Source organism: Sparus aurata, chromosome 6, assembly GCF_900880675.1.
Source record: "Sparus aurata chromosome 6, fSpaAur1.1, whole genome shotgun sequence".
NCBI classification, from domain to species: Eukaryota; Metazoa; Chordata; class Actinopteri; order Spariformes; family Sparidae; genus Sparus; species Sparus aurata.
The window spans coordinates 23,389,555-23,413,879 of NC_044192.1; the positions used below are offsets into that span (position 1 = coordinate 23,389,555).

Sequence of the window (24,325 nt, forward strand, 5' to 3'; positions counted from 1 at the left end):
GTCTGTCACTAAACTGCTGTCTTATCACTATGATATGTGCTTAAAGTGAACCTTTACGATTATTATGTATGGCTGTAAAACAATTTCTTACAACCCCATCGTGATCAACATGAATGTACGCTCAATAAAGTTCTCAGAATTACAGCAATTTTATATCCAAAACTTGCGGAGAGAAAAAAAGATTTGACATTCACAGATGTGTTACCATGGTGTTTTTGGAGTTGTATGCAAACCTTTGGATTCTAGTCTTTAACTAATGATAGATCAAAGTTAATTTTAGGTGGAGTAAAAAAAGCAGCGAATGTACAAGTTAATTTGTCAGAGTGAAAAAACATCTAAAAATCTTTTTCTTGAGCTTTTATCCACATCTTTCAGCAGATGGCGTTTGCTCTGATATCATGTTGTAGCATTCTCCTAAAAGCTAGTATGGGATTCCTGAATAAAGATATGTTTGTGTTTTACTTCACATGCATACAGAGGTCAGATGGCACCGCCTTTATTGAACGACTTGATTGTCACAAGGGTGGACAAACATCACACTAGCGCTTGAATCTGTCCAACACTTAAAATTAGAAGTTGACATCCTGTATGTGTTTTGTGCTGACAAAGCATATGTAACATCAACTGTCACAATACTCATCTGACACCAGTGTGAAACTGTTTAACACTGCTGTAAGCACTTGATCCACAGTTAAGTCCAGAGATCACACAGTCAACTGTACACGGGGTGAATACAAAGTGCAGTGGTTACTGTAAAAGAAACTAGCTTTAGTGATCCAGTATTATCACAAAGTTGAAGACAACATGTATGGCAAAGACCTGGTTTCACATAAATTATCAGAGTACAACAAAGCCTACTGATGATGTGGACATTTGAGAAAAAAAAAAAAGGTTTATGTTTTATGAGGTAAAGCAAACAACTGAGACGATCAGTGCAGGAAGTGCTGAGTCATGAGTTTAAAGAGGGCTGTGCTTCATCATAATCATGTGTAACACCTGATTTGTCGATAATTATCTTTTATTCACTGAAGTCAGATTTAGTCAAAACACAGGAAGTTGAATCACAGTTTAAAAATGTTAAACTAACTGGACGAGCTCTTGCTTCAACAGTTTAGGTGGTGTGTGGCAGCGGAGCGTCTGGGGTTGGGGAGTGAACCGTTGGAGATGTTCTACACCAGCCTTCGCCTCTTGCAGTCACGCTCCATCTGGTCTTCAGACGCGTTGGTGGCAGCACCCAGAGGAGACACCTTGTTCAGCAAGGAGTCATCTGATGCCTGACCGAACAGAGCCATTAGCAAAGCAACACCAAAACCTGTGGCACGTTCCCCCTGCAAAGACAAAATAAACACAGAAAACAAGGGTTAGATTTCAGTGTCATTACTGTGAAGTTAAACGCAGTCATCTTTAAATTTCACTTTCCCTTTAACTCCTCTTTTACAGAGTAAATCGGATGAAACATAAGATCATGTTTGGCCTAAAACTCCACAAGGTGATGACACTAATGAGAAGAATAAACATACACAGAAGGCTGCAGTTCAGTTCAAGTGATTATAAGCCTTTTTAAAATAAATACAAGTCAAATTCTTTACATGTTGATACGAAAAACAGGCAAAATACATCTACATGACTGAACAGGATCCATAATATGCAGGTGTGATGGAGTCCCAATCACTACCAAAAAAACATCAGCTCCTCTTGATTCAACCAAAAAGCAGTGCAGTGTTTCATAATGGATGAGGAAAGCAAGAAATCGGCTTCTCTGAGGAGGAAGCCAGTGGTTTTATAGATATTACTGGCTCAACTAGTTTCTGTACAACTTGTTAACTATTCAGCAGTTTTATTGTGGATTAATTGTCCGATCATCAGTTAGGTGGCCTTTATAAGTTCTGATCAGAGGTCTGTATGCGTGACTCAAAGATAAACACATTTTATGGTTATAATGCCACAAATGAATCACATTTTGGAGACGCAAAAATAAAAGTCATGCAAAATTTTACCCATCAGTCATGAAGCAAAAATGTCTACACTAGTTATCTGCTCACTGTGGAGTAACCTTTAAAGCGTCCTCTAATTAGGAAGCAGGAAATTAATGAGTAGTGTTCAATTCAGTGTTGTTTTAAATGGTTTGCTTTACATTTTGAGTGATTCTGCTGTACAGTATGGTCATTTTGCTCTTATCTGAAATTTGTTAGTGCAAACACTGCGGAGTGAAGTGTTCATTTCAAAGAAGAGATTTACAATATGAACACTGAAACAAGCTTTGCTTGATTTAATCATTCCTCTTCTGTCAGCTGCATTTTTTAAACTATTTTATTTCAAATCAAGTGACTATCTTTCAGCAAAATGTTCCTTTTTTGTGGCAACTGCATAAGGAAACACTATCTGGGGAACCAGAGGAGTGAATTTTACACTTAAAAAAAGGACAGTAACCTTGGATTATACAGACTGGCTGGATTTTGTCCCCATCATCATTTTAAGGTCTGGTATAAACAAGAGGAATCATTACTGCAAGCAAAACTTGTTTCAGTGTTGAGTGTACAGTATGACTAGTGTTTTCGGACAGACTTGAAAACTTGTGACCATAACATTTAATGATCAACAGATTTTTTTGTCAAACTAAGAGGAAATTCTTGGTGTCATAGTTATTGCCAACTTCCTTAAACATTCTGCTGACTCTTCTTTCAGGCTACAGAGTTTCTGCTCATAGTCAATACTGCTTTAAATACTGCTCCTTTTAAAAAAGCAAAAGAACATTTTCCACATGTGACATTGCATATGAACACACAAAACTCCATATGCAGATACAAATATTTTTATACCATTACAAAATGTACTTTCACCACTTTGTGGTGAAAAAGATTTAGGTTAGTTATTCATTTGCAGGATTGGAGTTTGTGATTAGAGGTCTATGTGCACATGTATGTCAACTACAGCCATAATTAAAAACAGCACAGACCACCAGAAGCCCAAACAAGACATCTGAACAAGGATAATTTCTGATGCAAATGTTGCAGCGTGACTTTGAATTTGTAATGACACCATCCTGTTCTACTCCGCTGAAACTGGCTTGACAAGCCATTCTCAAGAGCACAACAGGAAACATGTACATGCAAGAAAACTTTCACTTCACTGAGTTATAACTAGCACCTGCACATCACCTGATTTTCTCTAGGGTAAAAAAAAAAAAACAACAACAAAAAACTGTCAGTATCTGTGAGCAGACAAGTACTCACAGCATGAACAGGAGAGGCGATATCAACATGGACCCAGACACCAGGCCAATCAAAGCCCAAGTGGGAACCAATAAAGAGGCCGGCGCAGGAGCTCTGGGCGTTCTCCCGATCCTGTCAAAACACAAGGAAAACATCAGAAACATCAGTGAAATAAATAATAAAACACCACAATTGACTCTACACTCAACACAGGTTTTTAATCCCCATGGCTTGGCCTTGATATAAAAATAGACCCAGGTTAACATGCCAAATTCCGCCGTGTAAAGTGAAGACACACTGTCAACAAGCGGTTGTGGCACGTAAATAAGGAAGGAATTGGGACGCAGTCTATTCAAGGACATTTTATTATTGGACACAGTGTTGGAGGCAGAGCCCTGTTCATTCTTATGAAATCAGCTCAGTGGTGTTTTGAGCTTGATGTTGAAAAACTCGACGTCCCGATTATGAAAGCACCTGACGCGCTGACCGAGTCGGCCAACTTCCGGTTTAGCGCCTGCCAAACTTGAGTGGGGATAAAATAATTTCATCATGCAGCTCTTGTAAACATTCAAAATGTTATCGGACCGAATGGCTCAAATTATGATATTGAAACGAGTCATTTTGGTCAGGTTTTGATGAATGTGTCACTCACTGCCACAGAGTTCTTCATGTCAGCCATAGCAGAGGTGAACTCGCTGAAGTGCAGCTCCGGGCAGAAGACCAGAGGATGAGCGAGATCTCCGCTGCTGCGGCCAGCACGCACACATGCAACCTCCCACTGCTCGCTATTGGTCATCACAGCTGCATGGTACTTCCCTGTGGAGATCCCCTGCAAAACAGAAACAGGTAAAAGGTTTAGATAAAACAACAATACCTGCTAGTGTTATCCTTATGATGAAGGTAAAAGTCCTCTGTTTCATACTTGCTGTGAAAGACTAAACCGATTGCAGAAAGCTGTCACCAACCTGTGCTCCAGTCAGTGTGGCCATGTCCAGAATAATATCAGCTGACAGGTCTTTGCTGGCATATACAACTCCATCAGCCAGCACCAGCCTGCCCTCTGCATCAGTGTTGTTGATCTCCACTGTCCTTCAGAATAAAAAAACAAAACCCATGAACCACAAATGAAACATTTATACCACAACCCACATGCATTCCTGTAGATTTAGCTTGTGAAATATTAGACACAGTTTATGTAATTATACTACATCAGGGTAATTTGAAACAAGATTCTTACTTTCCAGAGTAGAGAGTGTGGATATCATCAGGTCGTGTGGCTGTGGGCCCGACTGCATTCTCTGCGAGGCAAAACACTGCATGGAGGTTATCCTTAAAGCCCTGAAGCAAACAGAGGAGGGAGTCTGATTAAATATTCTGCTGCTGGGGAACAGATGAGGCTAACATGACAGCTGCTGTGGGATAAGATAAAAAGGTCACCTCACCTGTTTAATGGTCGCTTTGAAAGCTCCCAAAATGGCAGCAGCTCCACCACAGTCCCTCTTCATCCCTGGCATTGTGGTCTAGAAAGACAAGTATACAACCACACACATGATGAAATGTGATTGCTGATGTCACTTAAAATGAATCTCTTGCATGCATCGAGCTGCACAGTGACCCAGTAGTCAATTATTTTTTACACTTTACATATTTGTAAACAAGTGAGCTCCACATTTCTATTTGCATACAACCCTACATTAACTGTTGCATGCAACAGCAGCTATATGTGAACGGATTACTGAGAATAGACTTAAAGCTTAACAGATCAGGTATGTCAGAGTGGGTAGGTTTTAGGATCACCAAGACAACTGCAGAGTAGGACATTCACAACTAATGCATTTTAGTAGTCATCAATGAATTAATTCAAGTAGTCGAATAGTTGCAGGAGATTTAGATATGATAAGGTCATCACAACAGCTCCGATTAGCCTACTATGATGCATTGTGATGGCACTTGTTACTGCACTGAGCTAAAATCTCAGTTGAACCATTAGTCTACACAAATGCTGTGACAACTATTATGATTATTCTGTGAGACCCCACCTGCAGTTCAGTTTTTATGAGAGTCATTTGTCATGTTGTCAGTTTGAGCTGTAAAATGATTTGTCACTCCACAGGATCATAATAATAATTACTGTAGTGATGTTCTTTTTTACATTAGCATAACAATGACAGATTGTTTCTTCTTGAGGTTCTTATTGATGCTGATGAATATCAGTACCTTTCCCTTGATGCTGAGTCCTCCAGTGTCATACACGATGCCCTTGCCCACCCATGCAATGGTTTGAGTTGCGCCATCTGGTGTGTGGCTCAAGACTGCTAAAGCAGGAAGATGCTCTGCTGCCTTGCCAACTCCATAAATACCTGACAGAATAAATAGTAAACGTTATACATGCTTATTGCTCTACAAAGTTTATGGTTTCCCCAATATTTGAGTTTCAAAGTTTAATATTTTTTAAGACTTGTGTACATTTAACAAAAATGTCAAAAGCCTAAGTGGAATTATTATTACTGAGTGGATGAATCCAAAGATTAATCTTTTATGACCACTAAACATAAAATATTAATTATTTAAAAGTAATGTGCAACCATTTGCATTACGATGATGATGACAATGAGAATAAGGAAAGAAAACAGTTGTATCTAACTAAGAAATAAGCAGTCTCCTTTAGAAACAAAATGGAACTTACAATCATCATTACTGCTGTGATTTAGCAGTCAATAAGTAGAATGTGCGCCAGTTACAGACATGGTACTGTACCTCCAAACCCTCTCTGTTTCAGTTCTTCTCCACGAATGATCACTGGTGTAATTCCAAGCTCAGTTCCCACAGCCTTGATTTCCTGAAAACAGAAATGGATGTCTGTGACAGGAAGTTGCATCAAAATAACTATTTAGAAGTGTTCTTGTAGTAATGGCAGCAAAAATTCCAAAAGAAGAACAGTTAAACTTACATCTAGGAAGTGATCTGTATTCATCTCATTGCATGGTGTGTCCACAATACGAGCTGCCAGTCGCACCCCATCAGCAGCGTTGGCGAGACACTGAACAGGAGAAAAGTGGTTGAATAACATGTTTATGTTGCATCCTAAAGGGCCCTGAAGTTATTAATATAAAAAAGTCAGAAAAAAATCAGTACCTTAAGTTCTGAGACATCCAGAGGACTGCTCTCTTGCCCGATGATCACAAACTCAACAGTGACGTGCTTCTTCTCAGGCCTGCGTGAGGATGAGGAGCGGCGAGAGAAGATGGGGAAGGCCCTGGCGATGGCACAGGAGGAGGCAAACACATCCGAACGCTCACACACCATCTGGAGAGGAAACAAATATATCATATCAGCCACCTAGTCCACTTCCATTAGATGACCCAGAAGGAGTCACAGAATGATGAAACAGAGGATCTGTTCTGTAGCTTAAAGTGCTCTCTGACCTCTCTGGAAAGAAAATTCCCATTTAAATGGTAACTATTACGTGATAGGCAGCTACACATAAAATTGACAAGATACTAACCACAATGCAGCGGTTGTTCCCTCCAGGCAGGCAGGAGCGGACCAGACGGGACAGAAAGTGGGCAGAAGAAGGGCTGTTGTGCCTGCTGACCCGTGAAGGGAGTGCGGCCACTGTAGCATGGTTGAGGTACAGAGGGCAGTTGTCAGTTGGGTTTGGGTTCAAAGCACCGAGAGCTGCCTGCCATGTCTGAAAAAAACACAAGACAAATCTGATATTTTAGATTCACTGTGGACATATACAGCAGGAACAATTAGTATTAATTGATGGATTAGTTGATCCAATTGACAGGAAATTAATCTGCAACCGTTTGGGTAACCAATTAATTATTCAATTAATTATCAGGTTCTACTTTATTAATTTAGTGGATCTGACCTCATGAAATAGTAGAGTTAAATTTTTGGGGGTTTGGACTGTCAATGAAAATTAGATGGAGTAGGAGTCCTGGCCCAGATGAAGGTATCCAGGATTTGTATTAATCTCACTTTCTTTAGCAATAGGAGACAGGGCATCTTGCTATAATAATTACAGCAAGATGCCCTGAGAAATTAATGAAATTATAGTATATTTCATTAATTTCTCAGAATAGAATTCATGGATGTTGATGAAAAAAATTAAATAGAAATAAATAAATCAGGCCTGTTTAGGTGGCTATCATGTGTAAATACAAAAGGCGACTGATGGTCCCAAGTGCCATTCTACCAAACAACTAGTCAATTGAGAAATGTATCGGCAAACTAATCAGCCAAAAGTGAATTAATAATAATCATCGTCATCATCATAGTGTGTTGCAGCCCTGATATCGCCAAAGACCATCTTTAAAACTTTAATACAATTTCATATTTTTATGTTTCGGGCTGGTTGAAGATTCTTAATGAACAGACATAACAACAACTGGACAGACCAAAACCAGAAGGGAAACAGACAATATGTGAGGGGGAAATGTGAAAAACAGTTTTTAAACCAGAGGCTTCCCAGTGTCACCTGTAGAGTAACAATCACGTTGGGTAATCATTGTCAGAGGATACTGAGGAGCTCTGTGAAAGGCCGGAAACCGTTCTTTGACCTCACAGACTCTTTTATAGACTGGCTGTCACCGTTGCACGACCTCATCTGAAGACTTTGCACGACAGTCTTTAACACACAGCTTAAGTTAGATCTCTATAAGAAAACATGAGAGCAGCAGGGTATTTTTGTCAGTGCCATGAACACTGGTTTCAGACTTGATATCAGTTAACGTTACACTCATGGCCATATATTAATGTTTTTATCTGAAGAAAAATAACTATTGTCAAACCAGGAATTGGAAAATTCATACTTCAGCAACCGACAGTCAGCCAGTTGTAAAATCTTTCATTAAGTTACTCCATGGATAGTAAATTAACTGGTGTTGGTTGTACGATTTTTATTTATTTTCACTAGGTGAAATGTAGTTTAATTCAACAACAGTTGCCTTATCCACTGGGCAGCTAACAAGACCGATAACGTCTCCTAAATAATGTCCCTCGTCACTTTAAAAGATAGTTTATTATCCAAGCTAATGACACAGCATTATATTCCCGGGGCTAGTTGACGTTAGCTGGCTAATCGAGTCTAAAGTGTCGTCAACGTTACATTAGGCTCGGCTAGCTGCGGTTTAGCTCGCGCTCAATTAGGCTAGCATACCGCTAACAGTAGCTGTAAGACAACTTTCACCACCATCCATAATATTACCTCTTTGCTCACGACTGGCTGCAGTTTCCCTTTGATTTGGCTCCAGTTGACTTGCTGCAGGATGGCCTGCTGTCCGATAATCAGCACAGGGCGGTTCTGTGGCTCAGAGTCACCGGCAGAAGCCTTGAACTCCAGCACCACGTTCGCCATTTTTGTGACTTGCTACAGAGACTACTAGCTGACGGTAACGTCGAAGTGGACGGACCATGGGACGGACTGCTGTCGTTCACTGGAGCAGCCCATGCAGCCGGGACCGGCGACGGGAGCCGGGAGAGGGCAAAAAGTCGTTTACTCGTTTACTTTATAGACGCTGTAATTAATCACGTCATCGCCCTCTACCGGCGACCGACAGGAACTACACGAAGAAGAGTCGTAGAGAAACCCCTGAGCCTCATTTGAGAAATAGGACATTCTGTATCCATAAACATCTAGAGATGCATCAAGAGGGAGTTAAGTGTTACAGAATACACCGCTATAAATTTAAAAGAATATCTCATAATATGTTTCAAATATCAGACATAATATTCCAGTCTTTGTTTAAAGTTGAGGAGACTATCATCTATCATTTCAGTCGACAATGGAAATGGAAATCCACTTTATAATTTAATCTTTGACAAAGTTTGATATATTGTTTTTATAGATATTGTATATGTTGTCAAAAACCGGGCCAAAATGAACCAAAAATAAATTAAAATATTGGAGCGGTCGATCAAATCCTTCACTTAACATCAAAAGCTGAGAGGCGTATCTATAATTTTGCTACAAATGCTGCAGTAAATGTGAAGTCAGCTTGTGAATGTATGAATATAATGACACTTTCCACTTCTGCAGATGTAGCATCTTTAAGTAACTTGAATTTGAACTGTTTTTCATCACCTTATTGAGACATTTCATTTTAATAGATAACCTTAAATGCTTATGCTTGCAGTATGTGATTTTATATTGTTAGGTTTAGCAGAACATACTTTGTTTGGCATTGAAAATGGTTTTTTATCTCTTTTCAAAGCGATCAGCAGCACTGGAGCTGAACTTACGGCTCACACAGAGGAGCATCTCATCATTTTATCGCCACTTGACTGCAAACAGCCTGAACCGGACCAGAGCATCAACAAGTGCAATGCTCCAGAGGAGAAGTTCAATAAGGAGCTGTCTGAGAGGGAGAATAAGGAGAAGCTGTGGCTGGGGAGAGAACATGTTCTGATGATGAATGCTAACAAAGCAGGAGGAGCTAGAGCTTCTCATTATTGGTAACATCCAAGTTGCTCCACATAAAAATGTCCCTTTGGAATAATGGCTCTCTGGATTCTAAAAGCTTGTTTCAGAATCAGCCTTCAGATGAGAAATAAATATTCACTTTCTTTATTGTTTTCAGGAGCTTTCCATCAAAAAGAACAACAAGAAAAAGAAGCAACGCTTCCGGGGCAAAAAGCAGCAAAAGCGCAGCAGTGAGGATGAGGAGGCTGCAGGGTGGTCAGCTCAGAGTGGACAGGAGGAGGAGAGGAAGGACAAGAAACTCATTTTCTGGTGCTTGATTTAAATGATTATAATGTAATATTGATATCAGGAAATATCACATTTTATGACAGAAAGTAAACAGAACAGGGACAATAATTGTTGTTAACTTACGCGTCAATGAATTGTGTTCATCGTGGAACTCAAATGAGAAATGAAAGAAAATGCTGCAAAAACCCCTCAGATGGTAGCGACTTTATTTATTTTCTCTCATATGAATGCCATCCACAACTAAACCACACAGAGTATTCAAGTTAGGAGTTACATCCTGAAGTCTCAGCAGGATGTACAGAAGACACACCGTTTGTTCACATGAAAGGCTGAAACAGAAAAATCTCTACAAACATGATTCAGAACCTTTCACTGCAACTTGTGTTTAGAAATGTCAAACCACTTTCTGTCATCCAAGTACAACTAGGAAGGGCATGCTCCAACTGAACTGGTTTCTATAATTACTTCAAAACTCTATTTGTAAAATGCACTTTCAAATTGCATAAACAGAAGAAGGATACCCTACTGTAAAATGTAAACTTTCAAGTCAGAGTGCAAATCGTTTAAAGCCATTTTAAGAGTACAGCAGGTATTGGTAGGGGGGAGACTATTAGGAAAAGGGGTTATAATCAAAGTCTGTGTGTGTGCAGAGCTTTCAAATTACAAAAAGATAAACATTTAACGCACACTTCCATTTATAAAAACTTGATCTTTAAAGAGAGAGAGGCAGTGACAGCTTTGTACCAGTACAGGTGTATTGTGCTCATTCGAGTGGAAGAACTGTCGCTATAAAAACGTATAATAATGCCACATATTTCTGTTGGTATAATCGCAAAATATGCATAAGTTTTACTTTAAATGTATTTATTAAATGTCAGAAAAAAAACTGGACAATAATGAAGGAAACGTGGCAACAGGAGACATTTTCTCTTAGCAGAAAAACATGTTAAAAAACACAATGCATTCAGTTTATAGTGTTCAGAGAGATGATTAATGGTGATTAATTAATTAGATGCAAGCGGTTTCACTTCATTTAACTCTACACTGAAAACATAAGAGTCACAGATACGTTGATATGAAGTGCTGTATCAACTGATTAGTTGATCAACTTAAAATGAACTGACCATCAAGCTACGTATTCAAGTGAAATGTCCTCTTAAATGTGAGGAATTTGCCAGTTGTAAATTAAACATCCTTGGATTTTAGACTTTCGGAGACCTGTTTAGAAAAAACAATCAATTTAAATATGTCACCTTGGGCTCTCAGAACATGCTATAAGCACCTTAAGGTGCAATATGAAAGAAGCTGGGTTGAAAACATTAAATAAATTGTCAACAGAACATGAAAACAGTTTTGAGGTCTATGTACTGTGTTGCAAAGATATCTACTGAAGTCAGCATGCTAACCATCACGGTCAAAAGCTCCTGTGCCAGCGATGTAGAGCTCCTAGTCCTGACTGCTCGCTGCACAGCTAACTGAGCTAGTGGTTACTTTGGCGATATGCTGCCCCCTATACATGTGGAGTATGAATTCAACAGGAGGTCAATTCTTATATATTGCACCTTTAACCATTAATGTAAAAAAAAGAGTCAACTGATTAACCAAGAGTTAAAAGAATCTTGAGTTGCAGATGTAGAGAAATGCAACATTTACTGAGGACGCAAGACTTTTATGCTCAAAGCCTGAAAGAATTTTTTTTCCCTGTGTGTTAAAACTGTTGTTTTATGTAACACCCAGCTCAAAATGTGCTTTTATTGCATCGACAGTACAGTATACCTGAGGTTACTCCTCAATAATGTGGGATTTTCAAGACAAAATAACTAGAACGTTAACTTCATTTTAAGAACTATATATACACTAGACTGTTTAAACTATACCATTACTACTATACACATGCTTGTGACTTCACTAAACTGAAATGTAACTTCTGTAAATCATGATAATATTTGGATAATATTAATGTAGTGTCTGCTACACTCTGGGCAGGATAAGAAAATAGAGTCTTATAAATTGCATAAAAGGACCTGTTAGATATTCAAGAACACGTATAATAAGAAGCAATATCTGATATGCAAAATAATTCTGACACTCACACACCCGTACGTAATTACACACACAATCATCCAAGTATTCCTGCACTTGTATCAGCTGAGGAAGAAGACAGAGATTTCAGGCTTTGGTGGTTAAAGAGTTAAGAAATTAAGCTGACGAGGTTCAAGTGGAGAGGCATGTGTAGTGTGCTCATGTTAAAACTTCCATTCATTTCTAAAGGTTAGTACATTATTAAAACAATATATAGGTGCTAAAGTGAACTTAGAATATATTCTAAGAGGTCTGCTAATATTAGTGTTGCGTAAGACTAGATTTTAGAGAAGCAATCAACGCTACTGGTGCATGAGAACAAAGTGTACATGCAGCTGCATATGACACACGTGAGAGGGAGCTTTGCATGACCACACATGTTCCTAGAGTCTGGCACGTGTGTGTGGATGTGTGTGGAGACTTTGGGCGACACTGGGGTGAAATTTCACTCTGTCAAAGACCCCATGGAGCCTGTGGAGACCCTGATTTAGGCATGACACAGGTTACTACCAGCAATGCCACAGTTCTTCAGGATGGGGTTGAAGTGGGAGGCTTTCCCATTGCTGGCCTCTCTGGGAGGGAAAGGCTTCATGGTGGAGAGGATGAGGGCCAGACAGTCTGCTACGTTCTTGTTTGGAGCACAGGCCAGAGCCGGCGTGTGGCCTGCAGATGGTCAGCAAGGAAAAAATGAACCCACTGTGTCATTTTTTTTGGCAGGAAATCCCAGGCTGCTTTAATATCATTATTCCTGCTTACCTTCCTCATCTACAGCCATGACTGCTGCTCCTCTGCTCAGTAACACCTGCACTACAGTCGCCAGGCCTTTCCTTGCTGCAATGTGAAGGGGCCTGGAAGAGAGAGAGAAACACAGAAAAGATTTCTTCCAACCAATAATAACTTGTTAAAGGACCAAACATACCATTACTATTCCATAATGAAAAACAATAATTACATGAGATGCCATGAGCAAAAATGTATAATTTAATTTTCCATAGCTCTAATAAGATTTGATGTTAAACTTGTAGACTTTTTCACTCCTCTCAGAACCCTTCAGAACATCTATTGAAACACAATCATGTAGTCTTCCTCCGAAACTATAAAAAATGTTCACACCAACAACATGTTTGGCTCTCTAGTCTACTCTGGGTGGCTCTACAGCTTGTCGTCCTTCTTCTCAGTAATTATCGGTGGATTGCAAACGAACTCTAAATGTGCAAACAGCTACCTGCCACGCCAGAGTTTGTAAATGCTACACTTGTTAAGTCACTGAAAGAAATTTTGCTCCATAAGATTGGCTTCATTTATCGGCTACAATTACACCAATACCAATTATATATTTCCCTGTGTCAGGCCATTATATATGATGCATCCACACTTTATTCCAAATACTACATTGGACGTGTAATGATATCAAAGTTGGAGAGCTGTGTGTGTTATTATGCATGAAGGTTGATGGAAGTGCTTTAAGACAACTCACATTTGGAGAGCGCTGTTTGTTGCATTTATGAGGGAGGAGTCGTTGATCTCTCCCAGGATCAATAGGGCACACATCTCATGACCCTGCAAGATAAAATACACAGTACTTAGTGATAATGTGCTTAAGCAAAACCAACAAACTGCCTAGACATGTCATAAATCATCAATATGATAAGTTGTAGCTGAAAATGTAATTCAAATGTTTGTTTAAATGTAATTTAGTAAATTCTACACAGTTGAATAATATTATATTACAAACATAATTAATAATAGGGTATGATATGACAGATAGAACAATGTGTCTGATTAAATTTTTAACACCATCAACGGGGATTTGATCATATTTTGGCAGGTACAGGCATGCAAAAGTTATTGTGCCACTGCATGCCTACAGTACATGCATTTGTGTGTGTGTATGTGACCTTGCTGCAGGCTAAGTGAAGGGCAGTGTTATTATTGACATCCACCAGGGTCAGGTCTGGCTTCGCTTTGTGCAGCAAGAACTCTGAAATGCAGAAAATAAGGGAACATTTTTCACATCGAACTGACAAGTCTTTATATTTTAAATATTTAGCAGGTGTTTTCATGTGGACCAACTTTAAATCACTACAACATGAGAACAGATTTAAACAGTGTATTAAAAGGCAACCATTCATGAGGACTGTGTGGGTCAAAACTGATGCAATAATCAATATGTTTTGTTATAAAGATACAAACGCATGAGGTTTAGCTGGTCTCGATCTGACCACAAGAATTTCAGTGACATACCAACAGCCATCGTCTGTCCACAGTCAGCAGCCACCATCAGAGCAGAGCATCCACTATGGTCTACAGCATTGACTTCTGCTCCCTGGGCCAGGACCAGCTGGACCCCAGCAACACTTCCTGAATGAGCAGCTGCATGCAGCGGGGTCCTGCACACACACAAACATACATGTGACCATACAGGATGGGCTACTTGACTATGAAAATACGGTTCAGTTTCTGCGAGTTATATAAGGAAACAGATTTTAATACATGCAAAACATCACGTTGTAGGTTTCTTAAACTTTTGTAATTCTTAAAGGTACGACAAGATTCTACATCAGAGTAATCGGTAAGTTAGACTAAAATATAAATATCACAACATTTTCTTAACAAACATTTGAATAAAAACGACTTTGAGGGAAATCCAGGACCAAATGGATGTCAATAATCCTTTTGAGCCGTTATAAGAATTATGGAATTGCATATTCACAATCATTGCTTGTAAACTGATGTCCAACTTTATTTAATCTTAAAAATTCTACCTTTACAACACTCATAGACTGATCCATACTTGCACTGCACATGGAATACATTGTTATCATAACTCAGGTCTGAGCAGAACTCACCTTCCTTTGGCATCACTAACATTAACAACTTGAGGGCCAACAGTCTTCACTAGAAGTTCAGCAGCAACATCATGTCCATTAACACTGAGTAGAAGGAACACAATTTTGAAGGTCCATATTAGACATAATGTTATAAATATCTATTAAACATATGTACTGTATGAGGAGGATTTACATTTTTTTATGGTACTCACAGAGCACAGTGCAATGGGGTGAAGTGATTTCCCTCCTGGTTGCTAAAAAGTTTGTTTTCAAGTAAAATGTGTAAACACCCTTCGTGTCCTACAGACACAGGAAACAGACAAATGATTAGTACTGAAATCTTTGGCTAAAATTATGCCATTGATAAGTTCTAGTCACACGTGTTTCATCTGTATTCATAGATATGTTTGCTTTATTCAGCACTGAACTCATTTCTTTTTGTAAATGGCTAAATTTGACATTGATTCCTGATGTCATGTCTTACCATGGTAGGCAGCCCAGTGTGTGGGCGTGCAGCCTCTGTAGTCCAATATGGAGTCCAGCGGATCAGCTTTCATAGCAGCTATAAGCAGAGTTCGGAGTAGCTCCGTGTGGCCGAGGGATGCTGTGAGGTGCAGCGGGGTTCTTCCCTGAGAGTCTCTACACAGAGCAGAGGCTCCATGTTCCAACAGAGCAGATACACAGTCCTCACTGCCCAACATGGCCTGCAGGAGGAGCACACAACACATGATGTGAGAGGGAAACAATACATCTGGAACATCCTGGGTCTTGAAAAGGAACGTACCCATGACATAATTAAGTGCACTCAAAAAATAATAAAGTGATGAGTTATGTACACATCAAATAAACTTACAGCTCTGTGTAAAGCAGTGAAGCCCTTTTTGTCTGCAGCGTCAGCATTCGCTCCTTTCTCTAACAGGATGTGGACACAGTCCGTGTGACGGCCCAGAGCTGCAAGCATGAGAGCCGTCCTGTAAACAACAAACAACAAAAACAGGAATTGACTGCAGCGAGGATACATTTCTGATCATGTCAGACTTCTCAAAAAGTACAGTCACCTGACTACATTATACATCAGCAGATTTCAGAAACGGACAAGTAAGTGAATTAGATCAAATAATCACATTACCATTTATAATCACATTACATCTAGCTTTTAGATCAGCTGGCAATATTTTACTCTCTCACTCCAACAGGAACCTTCTCTTATCAGCAGTATTATAGTACGTATGAAAGACAATATCAATATCAACAGTTTATTATTAATGTATCTCTGACCTGTTACTTAAGTTGCTTTTTGTGTTACTGTAGTAACACACAAGGTGACACACAAATAATAGTATCAGTATTACTTTTGTCACCGCTTTAGCCAGAAAATGCCTGAAAGTCTTGTGCAAGTAAAGGTTTCTAATATGTTCCCATCTTGATGTGAATAAACTGTATGTTTTACATTCTGTCATGTCATAAGTTTTACTTTAGGTGTTTGCCTAATCAATCATTAACAACAGATGAGAGTATAAGAATTTCAGTGACTCACTGTCCCTGTGTATCTGGACTGTCGATGATGTCAGCACTTTGTTCCCTGTTGACCAGTAAAAGCAGACAGTCCATTTGGCCCTCAGCAGCTGCACAGAGTAAAGAGAGTAAAAGGAAATTATTAATTAAAAAAGGTATCAGTTTCAGAAAGGGTTAATTGCATAGTTGATTAAGTTCTAACATCCTACTAAAATTTAAAGTTCCGGAACCATAAACATTCTAGATTATTCTCGTATCAACACAACTCTAAAATTGAATGTATACTGTATGATTGTATCCTATCCTTGAACATCCAACACAGACACAGACACACACAGACACACAAACACACCTGCAGCATGGAGAGCCGTCCACTTGTGCTTGTGCTCCTTCAGTGTGTAGGAGGCTTCATGTTTCAGCAGCACTTCCACACATGAGGCAAAACCTCTCTGAGCAGCCAGGTAGAGGGCAGTTCTGCCATCAATGTCGCGCACATCCAGACTCACTAATGTCTCAGACAGCAGACGCAGCGCCTCACAGTGACCATAGTACGCCTGTAGTGTCAGAACGCATAATAACAGTTGAGTCAAAAGGCATGTAAACATGTGGTCTACATTTAAGTCATATTTGTTTCAGTATATTCACATATTGTATTCATTTGCTACTCACAGCTAAGTGCAAAGGACTGACTGGAATATTACTTTCAACCTCTTCTAGACAGTTGAATGAAATTTCAAGGAGCTGGAATAGTGAGAGAGGAAAAAACAGAAAACTTCATCTGGATGCAGCCTGCAATCTAAAGACAAGAATATTATATGTCAAAATCAAAGCCTCTAAATGAAAAGAAACCACTGACCAGTTCCAGGTGCTGTTTGTTCCCATAAGCTGCTGCATAGTGGACGGCACTGTAACCCTTACTGTTCTTCAGAGTGGGGTTTGCCCCGTTGTCGAGCAAGAAATCTAAACACCTGAACACACAGAGCATATAATAAGAAAAAGTGTCTGGGTATTATTCTTCAAGTAACAAAAAGTCATCAAAGAAATCCATCTCAACACATATTTCAACCATAACTCTAATTACAGACAAACTTACTGTGAGTCCTGCACAGTAGATCCCATCTAATGTATAAAGATAAAAGTTTCTACTTCTCTGTCTACTTCATGATGAACAATATGTGACTTACAATGAGGCTTCGTGTTCCCTCTCCTCACTGTAGTCAGAGTTTGTTTCCCCTCTGAAAGAGTTTTTAAAGGACACTTTTAAACACAAAGTCGGGATTTTCATTAAAGAAAAGTTCACAGGATGTTGTCCTGTGATTAAAAGGTATAAAGCACGACAATGACCGTAAATGCTCACTCACCCACAAAAGGTGTGTGAAGCAGCAGCGTAGTGCAGAGGGCTGCAGCCTGTCAGGTCTGGCTCGTTGACCTCGGCGCCTGCTCTCACCAGGGAGATTGTGCATTGGCTGTTCCCATTAGCGGCAGCATAGTGCAAAGGAGATCTGCAAGGTACAACAAGAGACACCTGTGATATCAAGTGTACACAGGAGCAGAGTTCAACTCTAAGCTCCAACTATTCAGCACTAGCTTGGTGTCCAATTTGCAAATGTGCATCTGCACTGCAAGAGCAAATAAAGCATGAGCTTGTAAAATCCCAAGGTTAATTCAGCCCTGTTTACCTTCCCAAATTATCTTTGACATCCAGTTCAGCTTCACTACTCAACAACAGGTTCAGACATTCAATGTTTCTGTCGTGAGAAAAAGAAAAAGTCAGTGTTTCAATTGATGGCATCACACTTGAAGCAAACAACTGGCAAATAAAACCTTCCAAATACTTCCAAAAGGTTTAAATAAGAAAACTGATGCTGTGTCAATTATTGCTTGTGTCTGCATATCTAAACTTATAGGAACTGACTCATATCACCCATACATTCTGAAAATATACTAACAAAAATACAGTTTTAAATAGCAGAAAAACTAGATTTGACTTATTTAATGGATGCGATGATGACCAAAATCCAACAGAAAATATGTAGAAATATCATTTCCACAGTAAATTGAAAAATATCCTTAAATAGTGACAACATTTAGACACAAATAAATTCATAATACTCTCTGGAAACATAGTGGGAAAATAGTTAAATATTTTCAACAATTGTCAGTTGACAAACAAACAATTAAATTGTTTATAAATGTTTACAAGTAGTCAAAAAAAATAGGAATACAGCAATATATTCAACAATGTGTGTCTGTGTGTGTGATAACTCACCCTCCAGAGGCAGCTGCATGCAGACATGTCCTCCCGTGTTCGTCTACAACATTTATATCAAACCCAACTGGCGGTGATTGAGACGACATGATGTAAAACTGGCCTAAACGTTACACAACATACAAAAGCTCTTTGTTAGGAGGAAACTTTTTTATAATCAATAAATTAGATCAGTTTAACTAATTTATAAATAGTGGAGCACAGCCTACAACAGATTCTCACCATTAGACAGAAACTTTCGACAACAGTCTGGAAATCCGTAGAGCGCCGCCAAATGTAGTGGAAGCATCCCGTGAATCCCTGGTCTGTAGAGATCATAACAAGGATTATTTACTTAAGTGTGTGAAAACAGAACAGTTTTTTGCATGAAAATGGAAATTAACTCAAGCTGTTTTTAAAGCTTTTAAACCTTTTTTACTACAAGGGAATTTGTTGGTTTGGGTATGGAAGTATTGACAGTGAGTTTGCAGCTGAAAATATTGTTTGTTGATGTGAAGTAGAATATCATCGGATAATATGTCATAACTGAGTCTGTGCGTGTGTGTGTGTATTAGGGTTTAATTGGTTAGGGCTACAGTAAATTTTTTTCAGTTTTCTGTGCATCACTGCTGACATGACAGGATGAGATTGTGAATCCCAATTCTATTCAGATAGGAAACATCATGTATCATTGCAGCTGGATTCGAATAATGGACTCATCCATTAGTTTGAGTGCACAAACTCAGGTTACCTGGCCCTGTCAGCACCATTTGTCAGCAGAGTGCTGATGAGCAGCTCCTGACCATATCTGGCAGCAACATGAAGAGGAGTGTTTCCATAAATGTCAACACAGTCGATCTCTGCACCTGTGTACAGAAGAAGGAGTAGACATGACTTGAAAAGGAGGAAAGGTTTCAGTGGAGGACATACTTGGAAGAAATTGCTGTGGATAATGTAAATACTTTATGTAATTTACATTACCATTTTGGATGATAATCTGCGAGCCTGTAAAGCGCCCGTGCATGGCAGCCATATGCAAAGGGCTCTTCCCTTCTTTATTCTGTTAAACAGAGAACATTACACATGCTCAGTTAAAATTATGGCACAAATCCTCATAATCTGCATATTTGATCCTCTGATCAATCACTACAATCAAGCAACAAAACCACTTATTAAAAATAAGTTCTTTACCTGCACGTTGACGTCAGCACCATTGTTGATGAGCAGCTCGAGACACAGCACCCCGCTGGAGGAGGCGGCAGCCAGATGCAGCGGCGTGCTACCGTGGTGGTTGGCTTGATTGATGTTTGCGCCACAGTTTACCAGCTCAGTGGCCACACTGTCCTGCCCTGTGTAACAGGCCATGTGGAGAGCCGTGTTCCCAAAAGCGTTGGGTTCATCAATCTGAGGGGAGACAGAGGAGTTCTTCTCAATTGATGTGTAGGAAATGAATCACGTCTGGTCAAGATTGCACTTCACATAATACACAGAATATATAATACATGGCGGCTATGAGACACTTTACCTCCACAATCAGTCTCATCAGATATTTGACCACGTCTAACTGTCCACTGGCAGATGCAGCATGAAGCGGAGTGTAACCTCGTTTGTCCTTGGACATCACATCAGCACTGTGAGAAAGCAGCAGCTTCACGACCTCCACATGTCCTGAAAGAAGAGATTCACAGTTACTAAATACTAGGGATCGACCGATAAGGATTTTTTGGGGGCGATACCGATTTTTTTCTCCATCAGCCTTAGCCGATGACCGATACGAACTGCCGATTTTCTAGAGCCCATTTTTCGAGCCGATACTACTTTTGCTCCCTCAATTTACATCCTAAAAATCACACAATGATGATAACAAATGTTACGAGTCTCAATTTTAAAAAAAGGAACATTTATTGATATCAAAAAAGAGTGAGGTAGAACAAGAACAAGTAAACAATATTTGACAAATATTAAAAACAGGTGAGGTAGAACAGTGCTCTGTGAAATGCTGCCACACTGGATTGGTTTTCTGCTCTGCCATTTCTTGCAGCGTCTCCGGCAACACGGAGCTGCCTGTGGACGCTTGTCTGTAAATAATGCCGGATCGGAGAACGCAGCAGCCCACATCGGCCGATGCCGATACACGTAAAAAACACAAAAATCGGCCGATAATATCGGCCGGCCGATGTATCGGTCTATCACTACTAAATACATATGTGAGTGGATGCACATCACAGCATACCAATCTCTCCTGCAGGCCTGTTGCAAACTGTAGCATAGTTAGCGTATAAAACAATTTAATATGATATTCAGCAGATTTTTACCTTGTTATGATGCTTTTTTTCGTTTAATTAAAATAGACTGAGGTTGAGTTGATAAGCCAAGCCAATCTTATATTGTTGTCACAAATAACAACATCTGTGTGTTTAGGTTTTTTTTAAGATTTTTTGTGGCATAGACACCTTTATTAGCAGTAGACAGAGAGGAAACATGGGAGAGAGAGGGGGAGGTGACATGCAGCAAAGGACCTCCGGCCGGAATCGAACCGGGGTCGGCTGCGCGTTTTATGGCATGCGCTCTAACCACTCGACCACCTGCGCGTCGTTTCTTTTTTTTTTTTTTTAATACATGTGTTTGTCTATTCTTTCAATTCTCTGGTATTTGTCTGGGGTTTTTTTAGTTTGCAAGTTCCTTGTTTCTTGATGTATATTAGTATGTCTTACAGAGAAATCTATAATCTGGGTAAAAATATATGCTGTATGACACCACTTACCAAGGTATGCTGCCCAATGGATTGCCTGCCTTTCTTTTTTGTCTTTGGCACTCAGGTTGGCACCTTTGCTCAGGAGCAAATTCACCATCTGCAGAAACACAACAACTGGGTCAGCTAGTGTCAATAATTATAGTCCAATCGATAGCATCATCAGCACAGTTTCACCAACATGCCTGAACATTTGTTTTAACAGGGCTCTGGTTATATTTTGGTTATACGGAGGTGCAGGTCTTGAATTAAAGTAGATTTACATAGTTTGAGACAAATGCTTCTCAAACCTCCAAAAACCATATCCCTCAGTCACTAACCACCTTCCTGAAGCAAATTTACTTTGCAGCAGTGTTATATACTGAAATGATAACCGGCAAACCTAAACATTTAGACACTACCATTAAACAGACTGAAGACTTAACAGTTTACCTCTCCATGGCCACTGTGCGCTGCATGATGCAGTGGTGTTCTCCCGGATCTGTCAGCAACATCCAGGCTGCATACATGTGGTATCAGAGCCAAAGCGCAACCTGCAGCCCACTTTGCAGCTGCCATGTGTAAAGGTGTGTGCCAGAACTTATCCCGTGTGTTGACCTCTGCTCCGTGCTTTAGTAGCAGCTCCACAGCCCTCTGAGGAAAAGCACAAAATCCAAAGAAGAGGGAAGTTAGGTAACCCTAACCCTAACATTACAATCTGGTGGTGAAATCCTTAGAAAAGTCTTTCTCCCGCAGTGTTATGAAACAGGAACATACTTGATTTTGTGAGGCAGCAGCTCGATGCAAAGGAGTCAGCAGACCCTGGTCCTTGGCGTTGACATTAGCGCCTGTAACAGGAAACAAAAGCAAGGATAGACTTTTCTTATTGTATTTTCTTATTTTCTTTCTTCTGGACTTGACTCGTATCAATAACTAGAAAAAAAAACGAAAAAAAGAAAATACAAGTATATGTATCGTAGTTGATAACAAGCGTCCTAGTTCACATATTCTAATTGAGGTAAGTTGTTTTTCTACCTGAAGCGATAAGCAGGTCCATAGTGTGGACATCGCCCAAATAAGCAGCAGCATGAAGTGGTGTGCTTTGTTCTTGGTCCTTAGCAAAACAAAGAAAAATCAGACACCGAAGTATACTGTCACACATTTTGACAACAGCTTGACAAACTGGCAGTAACCAAAAACTCATACGAGGCTGAATTTAAGAAAATCTGCGTGGAAAGAAAGCCGTGGAATGTAAATAACAGCAGATACATAGCTTAAATGTTTTTGCAAGCTCAAAACACATCTTAACATTTGACCCAGATTACAAAGCATGGACATTTGATAACACAAGTTGCATAAAACTGCATGTTTTCAGAGTTAATGTGTGATAATATTACCAGTGAATTGACATCTTCATGGTTCAACAAAAATGTCACTTCCTCTGCGTTGCGGCTGAATATAGCCTGGACCAATGGAGACTAAAAGATTTGACATGCAAAACAGATAAAGAACATGATGACAATTACATTAAAGCATTTTCAACTGAACAGTTTAATCAGAAAACTTGTTGAAACCTTTACAGTTAATCAATAGATTCATTACTTTGCTGAGGTGCCAAAAGGGGAGTAAAAGTCACTTCTCTGTGTATTTACAGTAATGTCAAGGATTCGATTGGTTTGATAGAAATGAATTAATTGGTGTATGCAATCTGCTGCACTAAAGTTAATGAAATGACGTAAAATTCAAAGCATTTTTCTTGTATTGGCATTTGTTTTTGACTGGACGAAACAAGTATGCTATATTAGTATCATGCAAAACTTTTTGTGAAAGTCAAGATGTTTTCTCTTGGGAAATTTAGACATGACTCATCAATATTGGCCATCCACTGCTAACGGTCAGCAAATAAAGCTATGCTGAAGAGAAATGTGGATCCATTTACAGATTGATGATTGCTTGATTGTCAGGGTTTGGACGTCATGTACCAAGAAAGCCCAATGACCCCAATGTTAGCGTCTAAGTGCATTACAAAGCTCAAACATCAAACATCAAACTGAAACACGGTCTAGCTTTGCACGGCAGTGAATTTGTAACATTAACTAGCTTTGAAGCAAACTTTGCTCGCTAACATAATTAGCCTGCTGTTTGCAGTGCCGGCGAGAAGTACTGTTAGTTATCTAAAGACAACACGGAAGGCTTTAGTCACTACCTGGTCCTTGAGTTTTCTTAACTCCATGTCCCAATCACTCTGGAAGCTCCTTCATTGAGACTGAGTGTAGATCTGACATTTACATGTCACTCTGTGGCAGCTTGTTAGCCTAGCCTCAGCTTAGTAGCTGCTGTGATATATGTGATGTGTAGTTAGTTGCCAGAATATCGCGAGAGTGGTTAAAGAAACGTGATTTGGAGGCATCAACGTGAACGTGTGTCAAATTTGTCTCGCATTAATGTTCTTTACTGTGTTAACGTTGCTTAAATCTAATAAATGTGTTTAATAAATAAGTCGAGGTATTACTTTATTGTGAAAAGGACAACAATGCATATTAATGAATAAACTAACAAAGACAATAAGCCTTATTTTAATTGATTAAAAGACTGGCTCAACTGGAAAAGTTGAGGTTATGGCAATGAATAAATAAATAAGGGTGAAAATAAATAAGTCAGTGAGGGAAAGAATCAAAGTACGTTTACTGATGTACAGTAAGTAACGATTGAAACTCATACCACTTTATATCTCTAATTAATTTCAATTCAGAGTGAGGTGTTTATTTGGTGTTAAATTTAACTCCAACACATTGATTTGACTGAAAATGATGATTTACAGGCATAACAAATGATGAAAATACAAACTACAGTGCAGTGTAAATCGGCAAAATGTGCAATTAACTGTTGGTTACAGATCAGTGCATTAGTAATATTAATAATCCAATTGTATACTATAATATTACACTCACAAAGACACTTTCTGTGCTTCATACTTTTTTCTTTTGA

At 39.3% G+C, this 24,325-nt stretch overlaps 2 protein-coding genes across 3 annotated transcripts; both read right to left on the bottom strand.

Annotated features, from left to right (window-relative positions):
• Nucleotides 1-480: 480 nt before the first annotated feature.
• npepl1 (aminopeptidase like 1) lies at nucleotides 481-8,724 on the bottom strand. The gene is made up of 12 exons (XM_030420124.1): nucleotides 8,428-8,724; nucleotides 6,718-6,903; nucleotides 6,348-6,518; nucleotides 6,163-6,252; nucleotides 5,970-6,051; nucleotides 5,430-5,572; nucleotides 4,655-4,732; nucleotides 4,450-4,550; nucleotides 4,178-4,301; nucleotides 3,865-4,041; nucleotides 3,234-3,344; nucleotides 481-1,328 (listed from the first exon to the last, which is right to left on the bottom strand). The coding sequence occupies exons 1-12, from the start codon at nucleotides 8,575-8,577 to the stop codon at nucleotides 1,170-1,172; spliced, it is 1,572 nt and encodes a 523-aa protein (XP_030275984.1). The 5' UTR covers nucleotides 8,578-8,724; the 3' UTR covers nucleotides 481-1,169.
• Nucleotides 8,725-10,114: 1,390 nt separating this feature from the next.
• ankrd52b (ankyrin repeat domain 52b) lies at nucleotides 10,115-23,707 on the bottom strand. Of its 2 annotated transcripts, none has more exons than XM_030420105.1 (28): nucleotides 23,544-23,707; nucleotides 22,735-22,815; nucleotides 22,373-22,451; nucleotides 22,115-22,185; nucleotides 21,791-21,991; nucleotides 21,371-21,458; nucleotides 20,132-20,274; nucleotides 19,798-20,010; nucleotides 19,588-19,666; nucleotides 19,358-19,472; nucleotides 18,850-18,932; nucleotides 18,628-18,730; nucleotides 18,038-18,106; nucleotides 17,720-17,860; nucleotides 17,543-17,593; nucleotides 17,215-17,326; nucleotides 17,028-17,099; nucleotides 16,711-16,912; nucleotides 16,381-16,468; nucleotides 15,697-15,814; nucleotides 15,328-15,547; nucleotides 15,056-15,143; nucleotides 14,862-14,945; nucleotides 14,257-14,402; nucleotides 13,911-13,993; nucleotides 13,490-13,572; nucleotides 12,769-12,860; nucleotides 10,115-12,675 (listed from the first exon to the last, which is right to left on the bottom strand). In XM_030420105.1, the coding sequence occupies exons 1-28, from the start codon at nucleotides 23,568-23,570 to the stop codon at nucleotides 12,500-12,502; spliced, it is 3,108 nt and encodes a 1,035-aa protein (XP_030275965.1). In that variant the 5' UTR covers nucleotides 23,571-23,707; the 3' UTR covers nucleotides 10,115-12,499. The 2 variants fall into 2 exon arrangements, with proteins under 2 accessions (XP_030275965.1, XP_030275966.1); XM_030420106.1 differs by having other exon boundaries at nucleotides 12,492-12,675; nucleotides 12,773-12,860.
• Between the last annotated feature and the right edge of the window lie 618 nt (nucleotides 23,708-24,325).